The sequence below is a fragment of the Scardinius erythrophthalmus genome (genome assembly GCF_964197995.2).
Source record: "Scardinius erythrophthalmus genome assembly, chromosome: 20".
NCBI classification, from domain to species: Eukaryota; Metazoa; Chordata; class Actinopteri; order Cypriniformes; family Leuciscidae; genus Scardinius; species Scardinius erythrophthalmus.
Window position 1 is genome coordinate 13,010,416 of NC_138240.1, and position 14,786 is coordinate 13,025,201.

Here is a 14,786-nt window from a genome sequence, read left to right on the forward strand (position 1 = left end):
AGCCTAAAATTCAGTCGGTGGCAGTAATACATCGGAAGTTGGTTTGCCAACCGCCATCTTTTGCAGCATTTTGCACATGACTCAGGGTTCTAAAAACGCGGCAGTAACGTTAAAATAATTTAGACTTTTATTCCACTTGCTTTTTAAAATCTAAACAAATAAAATGTACATTACCGTGTTGCTTTTCCACTTTTATTAAACTTGCGCCAGACAGATGGGTTTCACCTTTGCATTTGTGTCTTGCGTCTTTTGCAGCATTTCAAACACAATATGGCATTCTAAAAACATGGTGTTAAAAGGTGTCCAACTTTAAGAAATGCTTCTATAGGCCATGTTTTTTTTCATTCCACTGCCCTGAATTTCACATTTTTAAATGAGAGAAAAAAAAAAACCTTTAATGGCAATTCACACAGAACCCTTTTTTTGCCTTCCACTGCAATGCTTTTCCATGTGAACTTGGGGTAGATGGATGTCTTTGACCATTGCGCTCTCATCTCGTGCACGACATGACGCTCTAGTGAAAAATTACATCATTTTTTTTAAAAAACCTCTAGAACTTGTTTAATTTTTTTCATTCGACTGCGTCTCTCACATTTTTAAACATAAAAACACATTTCGTGTGAACTTTAGAATGTAGCCGACTACAGAAAAACAGTGAGGTAGCTTGAGATTGAGAGATCAGTTTGATATTTTTTCTCTGCAGTAGATAGTGAATATTTAGGAGGTTGTATGTGTAGGAGTTTATTCCCATGCGACACAGTGATGTGTGCGAGTACTCGCCTGTTGAAATGCAGAGCCTTGAAATTCCGAGAGCCTGCTTCCTAGATGATTAGCATAGTTCATGCTAGCAATCTCCAACAAAAAGCTTCTTGACAGGTTTCTTTTCAGAGATAGGTAACGTTACTTTCCATAGCAATTTAAAAGAAAATTAGATTAGTCAAACAGATGTCTGATCACCGCTGAGAATCTAAAGATAATTTTTGGGAACATGGCATAAATTTCAATTATCATTAGTAACAATAATGATAGTAAAAGATATGAAATATATAAGTATTGTGCTTTAGCACTCATCTGCTTGGTTTAAAACCTAGTGAGCTGCCTAGGAAGCTAGTTTTTTTTTTTTTTTTCCCAGAATGCATTAAATTATCTAATCTGTATTTTTAGGCTTATTAACAGCATCACTGTTATCTTAGCAAACCCAAATGAAATCAGTTATGGCATGTAGCTCACTATGTTTTGGAACCAAGCTAAAGAGCAAGTGGAAATGAGTGAACACAATCTTTTATTTAGTTTTATTCAGTTTATTTCTTTAACTGCATGTCATTATTCATAATTCAAAACTCCCTGTTGATGCATTCAAAAACAATACAGTATCTTCATACATATCAAGAGCAACAATTAAAAACCTGTACATCTGTGTTCAAGGTGTCCCCTCACGGACTGCTATTTACACACTCAGCATCTTCCCTGCAGAGGGCGCCACTAAAATAACGGCTACTCGAGGTCTTGCTTCAGACCCGGCAGGTAAAAATCTGCAACACACTGCTGCCTGCTTCGTCATTTTCTATACTTTAGAGTCCTGTCTAGTGTCTACACTAAGTCAAAATGAAGGAGAGGACGCTTATGCTATAAAGGAAGTAGAACCTTTACACAGAAGCTGATTTTTTTTTTTTTTTGCCTCATCTGAACACTTGAAAAACACTGGCTTGCAAGTGGTGACCTCCATATGCACTGAATGGGGGAAAGCGAAATAGCAACCGCAGACAGCCAGTTGGAGGATCAGCACCAATGGAGAAAAATAGATCACGTCAAGAATTCAGACTGAGGTTCTCTACTGGTGCAGCGGTTACTTCCTTTATATGACAGAATGTCCTCTGCTTTCATTATCTTGGGCCGGACTGTCTGGCACACAGGGGTGTAAAAAGCACTGAGAAATTATACTGAAGGATGAGTACGGTGTCAAAGATTTACAGTATCTATCCAAAAACATATTTGAGTGAAAGTACAAAAGTTTGTACATGTAATTGTACTTGGTATTTAAAAGAAAACTACTTCTTAGCTTTAGAAATCAAATCAAGAGACAGTGTTTTTTTTTGTTTTGTTTTTTTAAGAGAAACATTGCAAAGCAACCCAAACTGTGCAGGACAACCTGTTTAATCATATTTTTCAATGTTCTGGGAATATGACTCAACACACAATTTATTTAAAACAGTCGAAAAATTGTTAAACTTTAAATCAAGCAGAAACTGATGTTATTTGACACACAAGTATAGTTGTTTATATCATCGTTATTTTATAATTTAGTTTTTTTGAATTTCCTTTTATTTTTATAATTATTTTTCGTTTTATGTTTAGTATTAGTAATTGTATGTGCTTTTGTTATTTTATTAGTTTTTTAAATAAATATTTCTATTTAGCTTTCATTCATATTTATTTCAGCTTTAGTCATTTAAGTACCTCAACAAACTTACTGGTAACACTTTACAGTAAGGTTTCATTTGTTAACATTAGTTAACTACTTTAGAATGAACAATACTTCTACAGCATTTATTAATCTTAGTTCAAATTAATTTCATCATTTACTAATATATTGCTAAAATCAAAAGTTGTATTTGTTAACATTAGTTAATGCACTGTGAACTAACATGAACACTAACATTAACAAATACTGTAACAAATGAGACCTTATTGTAAAGCGTTACCAACTACTTTTATTTCAATTTGTTACCAAGACAACATTTCTACTTTTAAGTTTTTCATCTAATATTTATATTTTATTTCAGCTTTCTTTCAAGTATCAAAAACGTTTCTAATAATTTAGTTAACACTGATTTATAGACTGAACAATGAACCGTTTTCATATTAGTCTTATTAGGCCAGTGTAATATGTAGCCTACTATTTAACTTCTAAATTAAACTGTAACAGTAATAAAAAAGTATGCCTTTTTTTCTTATAGAAATGTAATTTTGCAAAAGTATAAATATTTAGTTTTTAAATAATACTTGAGTATAGTAATGAAGCACATAATCGCTCAAGTACTTTACACCCCTGCTGACTTTTATCCTATATTTCTAGAATATAGATATAAAAAACATTTCCTTTACCTTCCTCTTTACAAATAAAATTGTTCTTGTTCTGTACAATGGCTGACTCCTTACAAGGCCAATATAGCAAATTCAAGTTGAAAATTCAAAGCTGAAACACTGTTTGTGTTTTGACATTTGAAAAGCGTCAAACTCAGAGGGACAAACGTTGCCCCTCTGCATTTCTCTCGGTAGGAGGAAAGAGAATGACATCATTGATTAGCATTTAAATGGCACATTTGCACTGATAGGAACCTTGCAGACATTGTTATAAAAAAAACATTGCATTGTTGTATTCATATATCTGTTGGCTCAGAGTATGGCTCGTTTTTGAGACTACATCTCTGAATACTGAACATCTAAGGGTCTAAACTGTCTCCGGTACGAGGAAACCTATATAGGGCGGGACACTGTTTGGTGGGCATGCTAATTGTTATCTTTGTGGACTACATAACTGAGGTCTTTGTATCTCTAAATCTTGATTTTAATATGTCGTTGAGGACACAATGAGGAGGGCTGTGCAAAAACCACGGTGGGCACTAGTGGGCATTCAAGCTGTCAAATCAGATTTTTATAATTTGAAGCTGACAACAGATGTTCTATAAAACATTGCGATTGGCCTCCTGGGCTGTGGGATACAGTATCATGCCATCGGGACATTTGATTTCAATTGTAAGGGCCAGTGCTATTAAAACTAGTATACTCACTACAGACATGCAAGATTGAATTAGAAGAATAATTTTAAATAGCAAGCCTCTCGTCAAGCCAATGGCACCTCGGTTTAAAATGGTGCACGTGTCTCAGGGTAACTCGACAGTGCTGTATATTTCTGATATGTGAGACATTGGGGGGGTAAAAAAAAAATTTGATATGTCCTATAATTATGTACAATAAGCTTGCTTATAAGATCTGCTACAGTAAGGGAAATGCTACAGTGCCTATTAACGTTTTGGAAAACAAACAAAAACTCCCCCCTCACAAAAATAAATCCGAAACGAAACATTTACAAGGCTCATCCCAGATTCTGTACAGTACGTGCTGATGCCAATGGGATAATCGGGTACAAAGTCAACATCAATACCCAGGCTGGTTGAGGATTCTGAGAGCAGTGAACTTCAGATGTACAGCTGAACGCTGTGTAATACTCGTGTAAGAGCCCTGATTTAAAGTGTTATCACTTAAGATCATTGTATCACTTTTCCGAATCGCAAATTGCTATATGCTTACAGGCTGTGTATGGCAACAGAACTCGCATGTGATTTTTTTATGCAAGCATTTATTGATATGTTTCAGCACAGTAAAGATCTCCAGTGATAAATTAACTCACATTGGGTTATGTCTGCAGGATAAAATTCTGAATTACAATATGTAACTTTTGGAATACTTAAATTTGTTTAAATAAATTAATACTATATTATTTTAAAATACCAAAATGCATGTCTATAGGGATGCATTTCATTCGAATTAATTTATCATAGTTGATTTTACCGTGCACATTTCTATCACTCAGCTTTTTCGATGAGCTTGCCTAGAGCTTTGCTTGGTATGACACTGAACAGAAAGAGATAGCACTTATTGCTCAGACAGTTCTGAGGTAAAGATCAATGCATAAGCTGGTGGTACAGCATGTCTGATTATCACCGGATCTCCTTTAAATTTTCGGTTTCGATTCACCAGCCTGTGTATTTTAACAGTACACAAAATTACGAATCTCATATCTTAGGTAGAAAAATTCCTACCGCAATTTTTGATCAGTAAGTCTTACAAAATGCATAGAAGACCTGTATCAAAATGCCCTTTTTTTTCTTCTTCTTCTTTTTTTTTTTTCCTTTTTGTCTCCTGAAATGAAGATTCCGCATGATGCTGGATGCTGATTGGTGGAGGGCTCGGGAATTAGGACCAATCAGGCCTTCGTTTTCTTTTTTTTTTCTCCATAATTTTTCTGAAATGTGGAGGCCAATGAAATGGGTCTGAAAAATTGAATCAGAAAGCATACAAACGCAAAAAGTACCACAATGGGGAAAAAAAATTGGGTCCTGATTTGGAGCTTGAGGGAATTCTATGTCTCGTATAAAGGAATATCGCATGAGGCACTTGTAATGGCTCTCTTTCACTTTGACTCACTTAGCTGAAGTTTCGCAGAGCGTGTGCAGAATATTTTCCTCGACTCGTGAACCAAGTCTTGCAAAGATATAGATGTTAAAGAGGCAGAACAGTATTGTGTTGCACACTTTCTACTATGCTACGTCTTGTTCTTTTACTTGTATTTGTTTCTTTTTTTTGGTAAACACTGGCTAAAGAAGCAGAAGGCACCTGGAGAGGTTTGATACGGCTCACTGGCCTTATAATAAAACTTTAGTTCTGTTATCTTCCTTCCCCCCCTCTTTCAACAGCAAGACCACTGCGCACACAGCAGGGGAGGGGTTATAGTCCAGTCACAAACAGCAAGCAGCTAATAAAATCTCTTAAATTGAGGGTGCTAGTCCTGGTCCTGAAGATCTTTTTTCAATCTAGTTTACTTTCAGAAGTGTAGCTCTTCAGGGGCATGACTGAGCAACCATGTTTTAAATAAATCTTCTTTTTTATATAATAGAATTTTTGTTGTATTTTTATGAAAATAAATGGAAAATATGCTAAATAAAAATGTCAAATGATATGAAAAAGACATGCTATGAAGAAGGACACCATGAATCATAGATGCATACTAACTGACCTTGCAGTTACTGTCACGCTAGCCACAACGTAATGGCAGCATTTGCTCATTTTCTCTCCTTGGCCACTAGATGGCGATAAAATCGAGTCTTGATCGGCCTGGATGGAGACCTCTCTGGTATCTGGATGATACCAATACAACACACACAGGACCATATAGATATGGATTTGAGACGGAAGAGGAACTGATATGATGGTGGAGGTGTTCTGAAAACCACATATAGAGACAGAGCTGGAGAGGCTGTATGTGTGAGAGTGTATGGGTGTGTGTGAGAGAGAGAGAAAAGAGAAGAGAGATTTAAAGGGATAGTTTACCCCCTCCCCCCAAACAAGTAAAAATCTGTCAGCATTTACTAACACTCATGTTGTTTCAAACAGGTATGACTATTTCTTCCGTGAAACACAAAAGAGAAATTTTGAAGACAAGCTAAAAAGGATGCAAAAGCACCATGAAAGCATCACAAAAGTGGTTCATATGACTTGAGAACTATAGTATGTTAATATATTAAAAGTCAATATGATATGTAATATATCTGTGTGAAAAACAACCAAAATCTTAGTTTTTAAGATATGTGGTCACATTGGCGAAATTCCATAGGCATAAAAGATTATTTTGTCTACTGTCAATAGTGTAGCGATGTATAAGTTACTCGACGAGTCTTCATGACCAACTGAACCAAATGTGAAATCTGTGAGAGGAAATCTTTCGCCCTTACGCAGAATTCCTGATCACGGGATCACAAATTACTGGATTTTGCCTGCATCTCTATTCACTGAAATCTGCCCTAGCTGTCTTCATGCGAAAAGTAGCAATGTCTGATTCATTAACAAATTGTTCTTTTGAGTCTGATTTTTTTTTTTTCGATTTGATTCACGAAAACTAAATTTGGTTGTACCAGCTCCACCGCAGTCTTCACCCGACAGTCAAAGCAGCATCACGTCACAAATTGTGGGCTGGGTTCGAAGGAAAACTGCGAAGGCTTAAGGCCCGCTCACACCAAGAACGATAACTATAAAGATAACTATATTGTCATCCGCACCAACTGACGATAACATTGCTTATTATAAGCACGCATTGCAGTTAAGTCGCCTGTCAGGCTCTTTAAAGCATGATGGATTATGATTGGCAGCCTATGTTTTTATCGTTTATCAGCTGGAAGAAAACATTGTGAGATTGATTCCAACAGTATTGTTCCACTGTGTCATAATCGTTATAGTTGTGGTGTGAACTCCACTATTCTCGTAGAATTAGAATGATTATTAAACCTTTATAGACATGTAGCCCCGCCCCTTTTCAGTACTGCCCTCATTGTGTTCTTTCTTCCGGTTTGTATTTCCACATTTCCATCTTACGGATTTATAAATGAACCGCTTGTTTAAAAATCTTCCGTCTATTGTTATGACATCCGCTTCAAACATTACAATGCTCATGATAACTTTAGTTAACTCTACAATACTGTATGACTTCAGTAGACTTGGAATATAATACAAAAGTTTTATGAACAATTTTTTGGTGGTTTTGCATCTTTTTTTAGCTTCAGTTCCTATTCATTCAAGTGGAAAAGAGCAACCAGTTCAACTCTTCCAAATTTCTCCTCAAAGAAATAAAATCATACAGGATTGGAACAACATGAGGGCGAGTGTTTAGGTGAACTATCCTTTTAAGGGATTTAGCATTAGGACCACAGTCCTCCCTTATTCTGGCTCAGCCTTTTCCCCTCTAAAACCTGAGAGAGTTTGTGAGGGCTGGGGACTAGCCAGGGTCCCGGAGGTGTTGTTGAAGATCCAGGGCCCTGTAGAGGCCACTGAGTGGAGAATGCGATGCTGACTTCAGAGATGCTATGAGCCGATTCTGCACCTGACCCGTCATCGTCATTGTCCAAAGGCATGAGGAAGGAGAAAGGTGCGCGCGGTGTGACCTCTGTTGTGCTGGTTCCGTTGTTATCCCTCTTTTCTCTTCTGACACTCCCTTTCTCCCTCTCAGGGAGGCCGTTCTCTCTCTCTGAACTAACATCCTTCACTTTTTGTCTTCTCTCCCCCATGCTCTTGCTTTTCTGCCTTCCCCGTCGTTGTTCCCCCTCTACCTTCCTTTCCCCCCGTGTGCCGTCCTCCTCCTCCTCCTCGTCTTCTCTCCGCGGCCCCTCTCGACCCCTCAACGTGCCAGGTAAACTCCTCGAACGCATCTGTTGCTCTCTTCTTCTTCCGGCCGTGCTAACATCCTCGTCCCGGCCCCGCTTGCCCTCCTCCGCTCCTCTTCCTCTGCTCCCTCCCTCTGATTCCCTCCTTCCCTTCCCCCTCCTCTCTCTCCTCTCTCGTCCACTATCATCCACCCATCTGCTGCTCCTCGGAGGAGAGCGATCTACTGCTGCCACACGCGGCTCCTCGGAGAAGAGGGAGGAGGGGGAAACAACTCCAGATTCACGGTCTGAGATAGAGAAGGAGAAAGAGAGTTGAATGATAAAACACTATCAGCCCATCTTCATGTAAAACTACAAAAGGAGGTATCAGATAAGGGTTTGATGATGGAGGAATGGGTGGATGAAAGAGAACGCAACCATGTGACTGTTCTGAGATCAGTAAGGGGTTACTGCCTGCAATTTTAACTTGAGTAAAGGGATGTGATGGAGTTGGCGGATGAGAAATGGTTTTCTGTCTTTCTGAATGCTTGAATAAACTAAATTATGCCAGTGAAACACAGCATCAGCAATCAGCATTTTGAAAAATTGATTATTAAAAAAAAATATTATTATTGTATGGTTATTCTTTATGGGTATGTCAAATCAGTATACAATATGGAAGAACTTGGGAATCTTTGCAATGTACTGATATTTCATTATTTAAGGCCACAATGTAATGGAAAAAAGTTTAGATATATTGAGTAATAGATTTGGAGTAATATATTCACTCCAAATTTTCTGTGAATTTTGAATAAACTTCCAATAATAATAATAATTTGAATTTTTTATTTTTTATTATAAACACTTATATAAGTTTGGGGTCAGTAAGTTTAAAAAAAGAAGAAGAAATGATTACTCTTGTTCAGCAAGAAAGCATTAAATTGATCAAAAGTGATAGTAAAGACATGTTACTGTCAATGGTTTCCTCAAACATATTAAGAATTAAATTAAATATTATTCCAGAAAAATCGTTGCCATCATAGGAATAAATTCCATTTTAAAATATATCAAAATAGAAAACTTTTTAATATTTCACAATATTACTATGTTCACTGTATACAATAAATGCAGCCTTGGTAAGCGAAAGAGACTTCTTCCAAAACAAAAAAATCTTATCGACCCCACGCTTTTGAACATATATCACACACACTGTTAAATATATAATAATAGTATTATATATTTGATATTTAATAACATGACACCTCTAGTTATAGGAAACAGAAAAAGCTGAATGTAGAAAGCAATATGAGAACTGCGAGATGATGAACATAAAGAAAGACAAAACGACAACCAACAGGAACGGTTACCAACCGCATGTTTTCTGTCCGGCCGATGACATAGAAGCAAGGCTCGCCCTGCTTGGAGTTAGTCATACAAAGAGATAAGCTGGAAAGCTCCACTGGAGGAGAGTTCAAGAGAAAGAAAGAGAGCAAAAGTATAAAGTAGCGAAAGAGAGAAAGAGAAAGCAGTAAATAATGAGGAAAAATCCAATGCAGAGTTGCAAAAAGTGCAGGAAAGGAAAGAAGCTTCAGTCCAGACCATGGGTGGCACTAGAGGACGGGCATCTGGGGCTTATATACCCAATGTTTTTTGGTAAAACCCTGAATGTCTATCACCTTGTTTTTCTTCACTAAGTTTTCACGGACAGTTGTAACATTTCAACACACAATCTCCAAATATCCTCTTACCCACCCATGGTCTTGACTAGAAGAATCTGATCTACAGATGTAAACCTGTTAACAATCAGAGGGAAGCAGAACTCTCGTAAAATACATTGGCCATCTTTCAAACAGTACTGATCATAAGATTCATTATTTGAACCCTCTATTCCTACCCTTGTCCCCCCTCACCATAATCCGGTACATATCCGTTGCCCTTCTTCAGTACGAGGTGTATCCATGCTCCTCCCTTTCGGATCTGCTCCACGGCCTGGCTGTGTGTCATCCCGGCTGTGCTGTCTCCATTAATCTCCACCAGCTGATCACTCACCTGCAACACAAGTCAGCAAAAGCCTCTGTGACTCAGCGTAATGTCAACAACAGCACCTAAACCCAGCATGCCTCAGCATTATCTTAACAAAATGACTCTTAGTGTCGCACTTTCAAACATCCCTGACAGCATCAAATGTTGTATTTACTTGATTTGTAATCAAAGAGCAGTTCACCTGAATTTTCTGACTGCGTGAGGCCGGTCCGCCCTCCATCAGCCCAAGTACATACAGACCCATGTTATACTCGCTTCCACCTCGCAAACTAAAGCCAAACCCTGTTGGGCCCCTCTCAAGATCAACGCTGTAAAACTGGGAATCCTGCAGAGAGAGAGAGACATTTCAGGGTGTGGGGTGTGAAATACTTTTGGAGAGTTCAGATAACATGCTAACTTGCTCCAACTATTTTAAAAAGCATGCTAATTCAGCTATAATTATTATGCAGACCTCATTTATTTAGAAAAAATATACATTTATCACACATTTCTGAGTGCATGCATGTAGCCTCACCTTTTGCTTGGCCCGGTGCCCTTTTTTTAACCGGCTCTCAGCATCAAAGTCAGGGTACTCAGGCAGATTATTGTCTGACAGAAAAATAGACACTCATCAGTTTGACACGCACTTTAATAGCAATTCTTCAGAGTCTATACACCAGCACACTCTTGTGGTGATTGTTGAAAATATACCTCAAAGTCTATCAGAAGGAACATTACTTCAGATTTCAGAATATTTTTTGCAACACAATAATAATTTTTTATTTGATGAATAAATAAACAAAACATTTAATTGACTTAATATTTAAAATATTGACAATAATGAATTATTATTGAATAAATTGTCAAATAATAAATAGTATTATTAATAATAAGAGTACAACAAATACAAAATGTAAGATAAGCACAATAAAAACAAGCAAGCATGCATATACACTACCATTAAAAAGTTTGGGATCAGTAAAAACAAATTAATTTCATTCAACAACACGGATGCAGTAAACTGATCAAAAGTGACCGTAAATACTTCTATATCAGATTTCTATATCATATAAATGCTGTTATTTTGAGCTTTCTATTAATCAAAGAATCCTGAAAAAAATGTGTCACATTAATAATACTAATATTAAGCAGCACAACTTTTTTTCAACTTTGCTAATAATGTTGAAATGTTTATTTACCACCAAATCAGCATATTAGAATGATCTCTGAAGGATCATGTGACACTGAAGACTGGAGTAATGATGCTGAAAATTCAGGTTTGGCATCACAGGAAGAAATTACATTTTAAAATATATTAAAAAAGAATAAGTTCATTTAAATGGTAAAAAATCTTCACAATATTACTGTTTCTACTGTATTTTTTATCAAATAAATGAAACTTGGTGAGCATAAAATTTCTTTTAAAAACATTTTTAAAAAAAATTATCAACCCCAAACATTTGAACGACAGTGTATGAACAAATATACAATATACACTACCGTTCAAAAGTTTGGGGTCAGTAAGATTTTTTAATGTTTTTAAAAGAAGTATCTTCTGCTCACCAAGGCTGCATTTATTTGATAAAAAAACAATAAAAAAAACAGTAATATTGAGAAATATTATACCAATTTAAAATTACTGTTTTCTATTTTAATATATTTTAAACTGTAATTTATTCCTGTGATCAAAGCTGAATTCTCAGCATCATTACTCCAGTCTTCAGTGTCACATGATCCTTCAGAAATCATTCTAATATGATGATTTGATGCTCAAGAAACATTCATTATTATTATCAATGTTGAAAACAGTTGTGTACATTTTTTCTTCAAAATTCTTTGATGAATAGAAAGTTCAAAAGAACATCATTTATTTAAAATAGAATATTTTCTAACATTATAAATGTCTTTACTGTAACTTTTGATCAGTTTAACTCATCCTTGATGAATAAAAGTACTGATTTATTTTATTTCATTCCCCCAAAAATAAAATTTAAATTCTTACTTTTGAACGGTAGTGTTTAATGTTACAAAAGCTTTAGATTTCAGATAAATGCTGTTATTTTGAACTTTCTATTCATCATAGCATCATGAAATAAAAATGTAAATAACTGTTTTCAACATTGATAATAATCATAAATGTTTCTTGAGCATCAAATCATCATATTAGAATGATTTCTGAAGGATCATGTGACACTGAAGACTGGAGTAATGATGCTGAAAATTCAGCTTTGATCACAGGAATAAATGACACTTCACTGTATATTCACATAGAAAACAGCTGTTTTAAATTGGAATAACATTTCACAATATTACTGTTTTTCTTTGTATTTTTAATCAAATAAATGCAGCCTTGGTGAGCAGAAGATACTTCTTTTAAAAACATAAAAAATCTTACTGACCCCAAACTTTTGAACGGTAGTGTATATAAAAAAACAGTCAAGCAAAATGAAAAGCCTTATGTGTGTGCAGTGTGCTTACTAGTGTGAGAGCGTGGTATAATGGTGAGTCTGAGGTTGTTGCCAGCTCTGCGCAGTATCTGTGCGAGGTCTCTGTGAGGAAGCGTGACCACTGATCTGCCCTCCACGGCCTCCAGCTGATCCCCCGGCTGAATCTGACCACTGCGTGCTGCTGGACTCCCCCGTCGCACCGTCACAAACCTGTGAGACACTAGAGACGAGGCTAAACACAGAAAAGAGACAGAAAGAGATATTCATCCATGCAAAATATACTAAATTCTTTTTACTTTATAATTGACCACTACATGTTTATTTCCATCCTGTATAATATGATGATATGACAGCATAAGGAGAGGCACATTTCTAAATGAATCACTGAATCAGCAGATGATTACACGGCTGACAGAACATGAACAGTCGTGAATGAATCCCTTTACTCAAACTTTCATGTTTATATAATCATGGGACATTCTATCTAGACCACAGAAGTTCAGAATAGTAACCTTCTTAGAGACAGTCACATGATGTTTTAGTTTATTATTGAATAGATTATGTACAATATAATGTAAATCTTAAAGCTTCAGCAGTTACATCAGCACAACTGTTTTCTCCAGAGCTGCTTTATACATAGATGAATTGAACTCATTCCATAACTGATGAACTTTACACATTTATTACTCAACACTGAACTGATTTCAACTGAATAATGACCATTTACTATCGTCTTTTTAGAGCTGCATAACAGCAGAATTGAATTGTTTGCATCATTGAATCATTACTTTCTTGTTTATCACTGTAAAGCTACTTTGAAACAATCTGTATAAAGCGCTATTAAGAGCTCTTAAAGGGACAGTACACTCTAAAAAAAAAAAACAATCAGTTTGAAAAGTCATAAATTATGGAGTGAACCATTTCTTTAAAGTATTAGCCCACTCAAAATAAAAATACATTTTGACTTAAATTTTAGAGTAACAATTTCAAGTTTCAACTGTTCCTCACACAAAGTTACCACATTCTTAAAGTTCCAAGGAAGAATAAGCAAATCGTGACAATTTTTCTCCATTTTTTCGAGGAAATAGTGGCAAACCTTGCAACTGAATCCCATAGGAAATGATTCCAACAGGGATTCAGATCTACAAAGACGTAAATAAGACTCAGCTCCAAAAGATAACAACATTGTGTGCCATTGTTGATTTAAAAGTTTATTTTGATGTGAACACAAGCATTGTTCCACACACGTTTTAACATTCCACAAAGGTCAGTTTCCAGAACAAAAATCCTATCAGAAAGAACAAACGTGCCATAAGAATAAACTGTTCCATCTGTTAGTTAGTCAAACAAGTTAACAAGTTAAACTTGTCATAGAAATCCTATGCATCAATCATGGTTATTGTACACCTGCAGTGTTTGTTTAATTATTGCCTTCTCCTCAGGGTGTCCCAAACTTCACTGTTGTTCTCCTTTTGATGGGTCTGCACTCATCCAGTGTAGCCTTTGTTTCTCAAAGGCACTTTAAGTATTATGTGTTTTGTTCCACTCCAGCCTCTTCTGTCCACATTATTCAGCCTTTCACTCTTTGCCAAACAAGAGGCTGGTTGCCAAGATTGGAATCTCAAAGACCAGCGCACAATTACCCTGAGCACTCGCCATCATGTTACACAGCGACAGTCGATTGAAGAAAGAAAAGAGAGACATAAAACTTCAGGCAGCAGATTGAAATACTGCTCTGTTGCCTTTAGCATTCTGCTCCATATTCATCTTTGTTGGGAGATGGCAAACGCACCAATATTCAGTCAGACGTGCAAGTTTTCATCAGAGAGAAGAGCTACCGCCCCACACGAGAGGCTAAAAGAACATTAAGAATATTTTGATAGAATATAAACACAGCAGTGTGTTTTCCCAGGCCTTTTTTTAATCAAACACAGGCAGAACAGTTTCCTATTGCATCCTATTGAATTATGATTCTACTGAACTTCTGAAGTGTTTCGTTAATAAGGCCCAAAATTTTAAACGGTCTAAACGGTGATGAACCCATGACTGTTCAAAAGTTTTAAAAAGACATGAATACCTTTATTCTTCAAAGATGAATTAAATTTACCAAAAGTGATTGTAAAACCTTATAAATTGATACAAAATATTTCTATTTTAAATAAACGCTGTTCTTTTGAACTTTCTATTCGTCAAGTCAAGTCAAGTTTATTTATATAGCGCTTTTCACAACACAGGTTGTATCAAAGCAGCTTCACAGTATTAAATTAAAATAATACATCAATGTTTGTTTCTAGTGGAAAACGTCCACGTTTGGTAATGCTGATCAATAGTATTGTTGATTGATTAATTAAATTAAATAAAATATCCCCAACTGAACAAGCCAAAGGCAACAGTGGAAAGGAAT

At 36.1% G+C, this 14,786-nt stretch overlaps 1 protein-coding gene across 1 annotated transcript in view; it reads right to left on the bottom strand.

Annotated features, from left to right (window-relative positions):
- Window positions 1-5,001: 5,001 nt before the first annotated feature.
- The window catches only part of magixa (MAGI family member, X-linked a), a gene marked incomplete at its 5' end in the record, with an annotated part of 40,535 nt that continues 30,750 nt past the window's right edge, over window positions 5,002-14,786 (bottom strand). Inside the window, 5 exons of the mRNA XM_081348757.1 lie at window positions 5,002-8,221; window positions 9,824-9,962; window positions 10,138-10,281; window positions 10,471-10,544; window positions 12,414-12,614. Coding sequence (XP_081204883.1) covers window positions 7,473-8,221; window positions 9,824-9,962; window positions 10,138-10,281; window positions 10,471-10,544; window positions 12,414-12,614 — 1,307 coding nt within the window. The 3' untranslated portion in view covers window positions 5,002-7,472. The remainder of the gene's footprint in view (window positions 8,222-9,823; window positions 9,963-10,137; window positions 10,282-10,470; window positions 10,545-12,413; window positions 12,615-14,786) is intronic.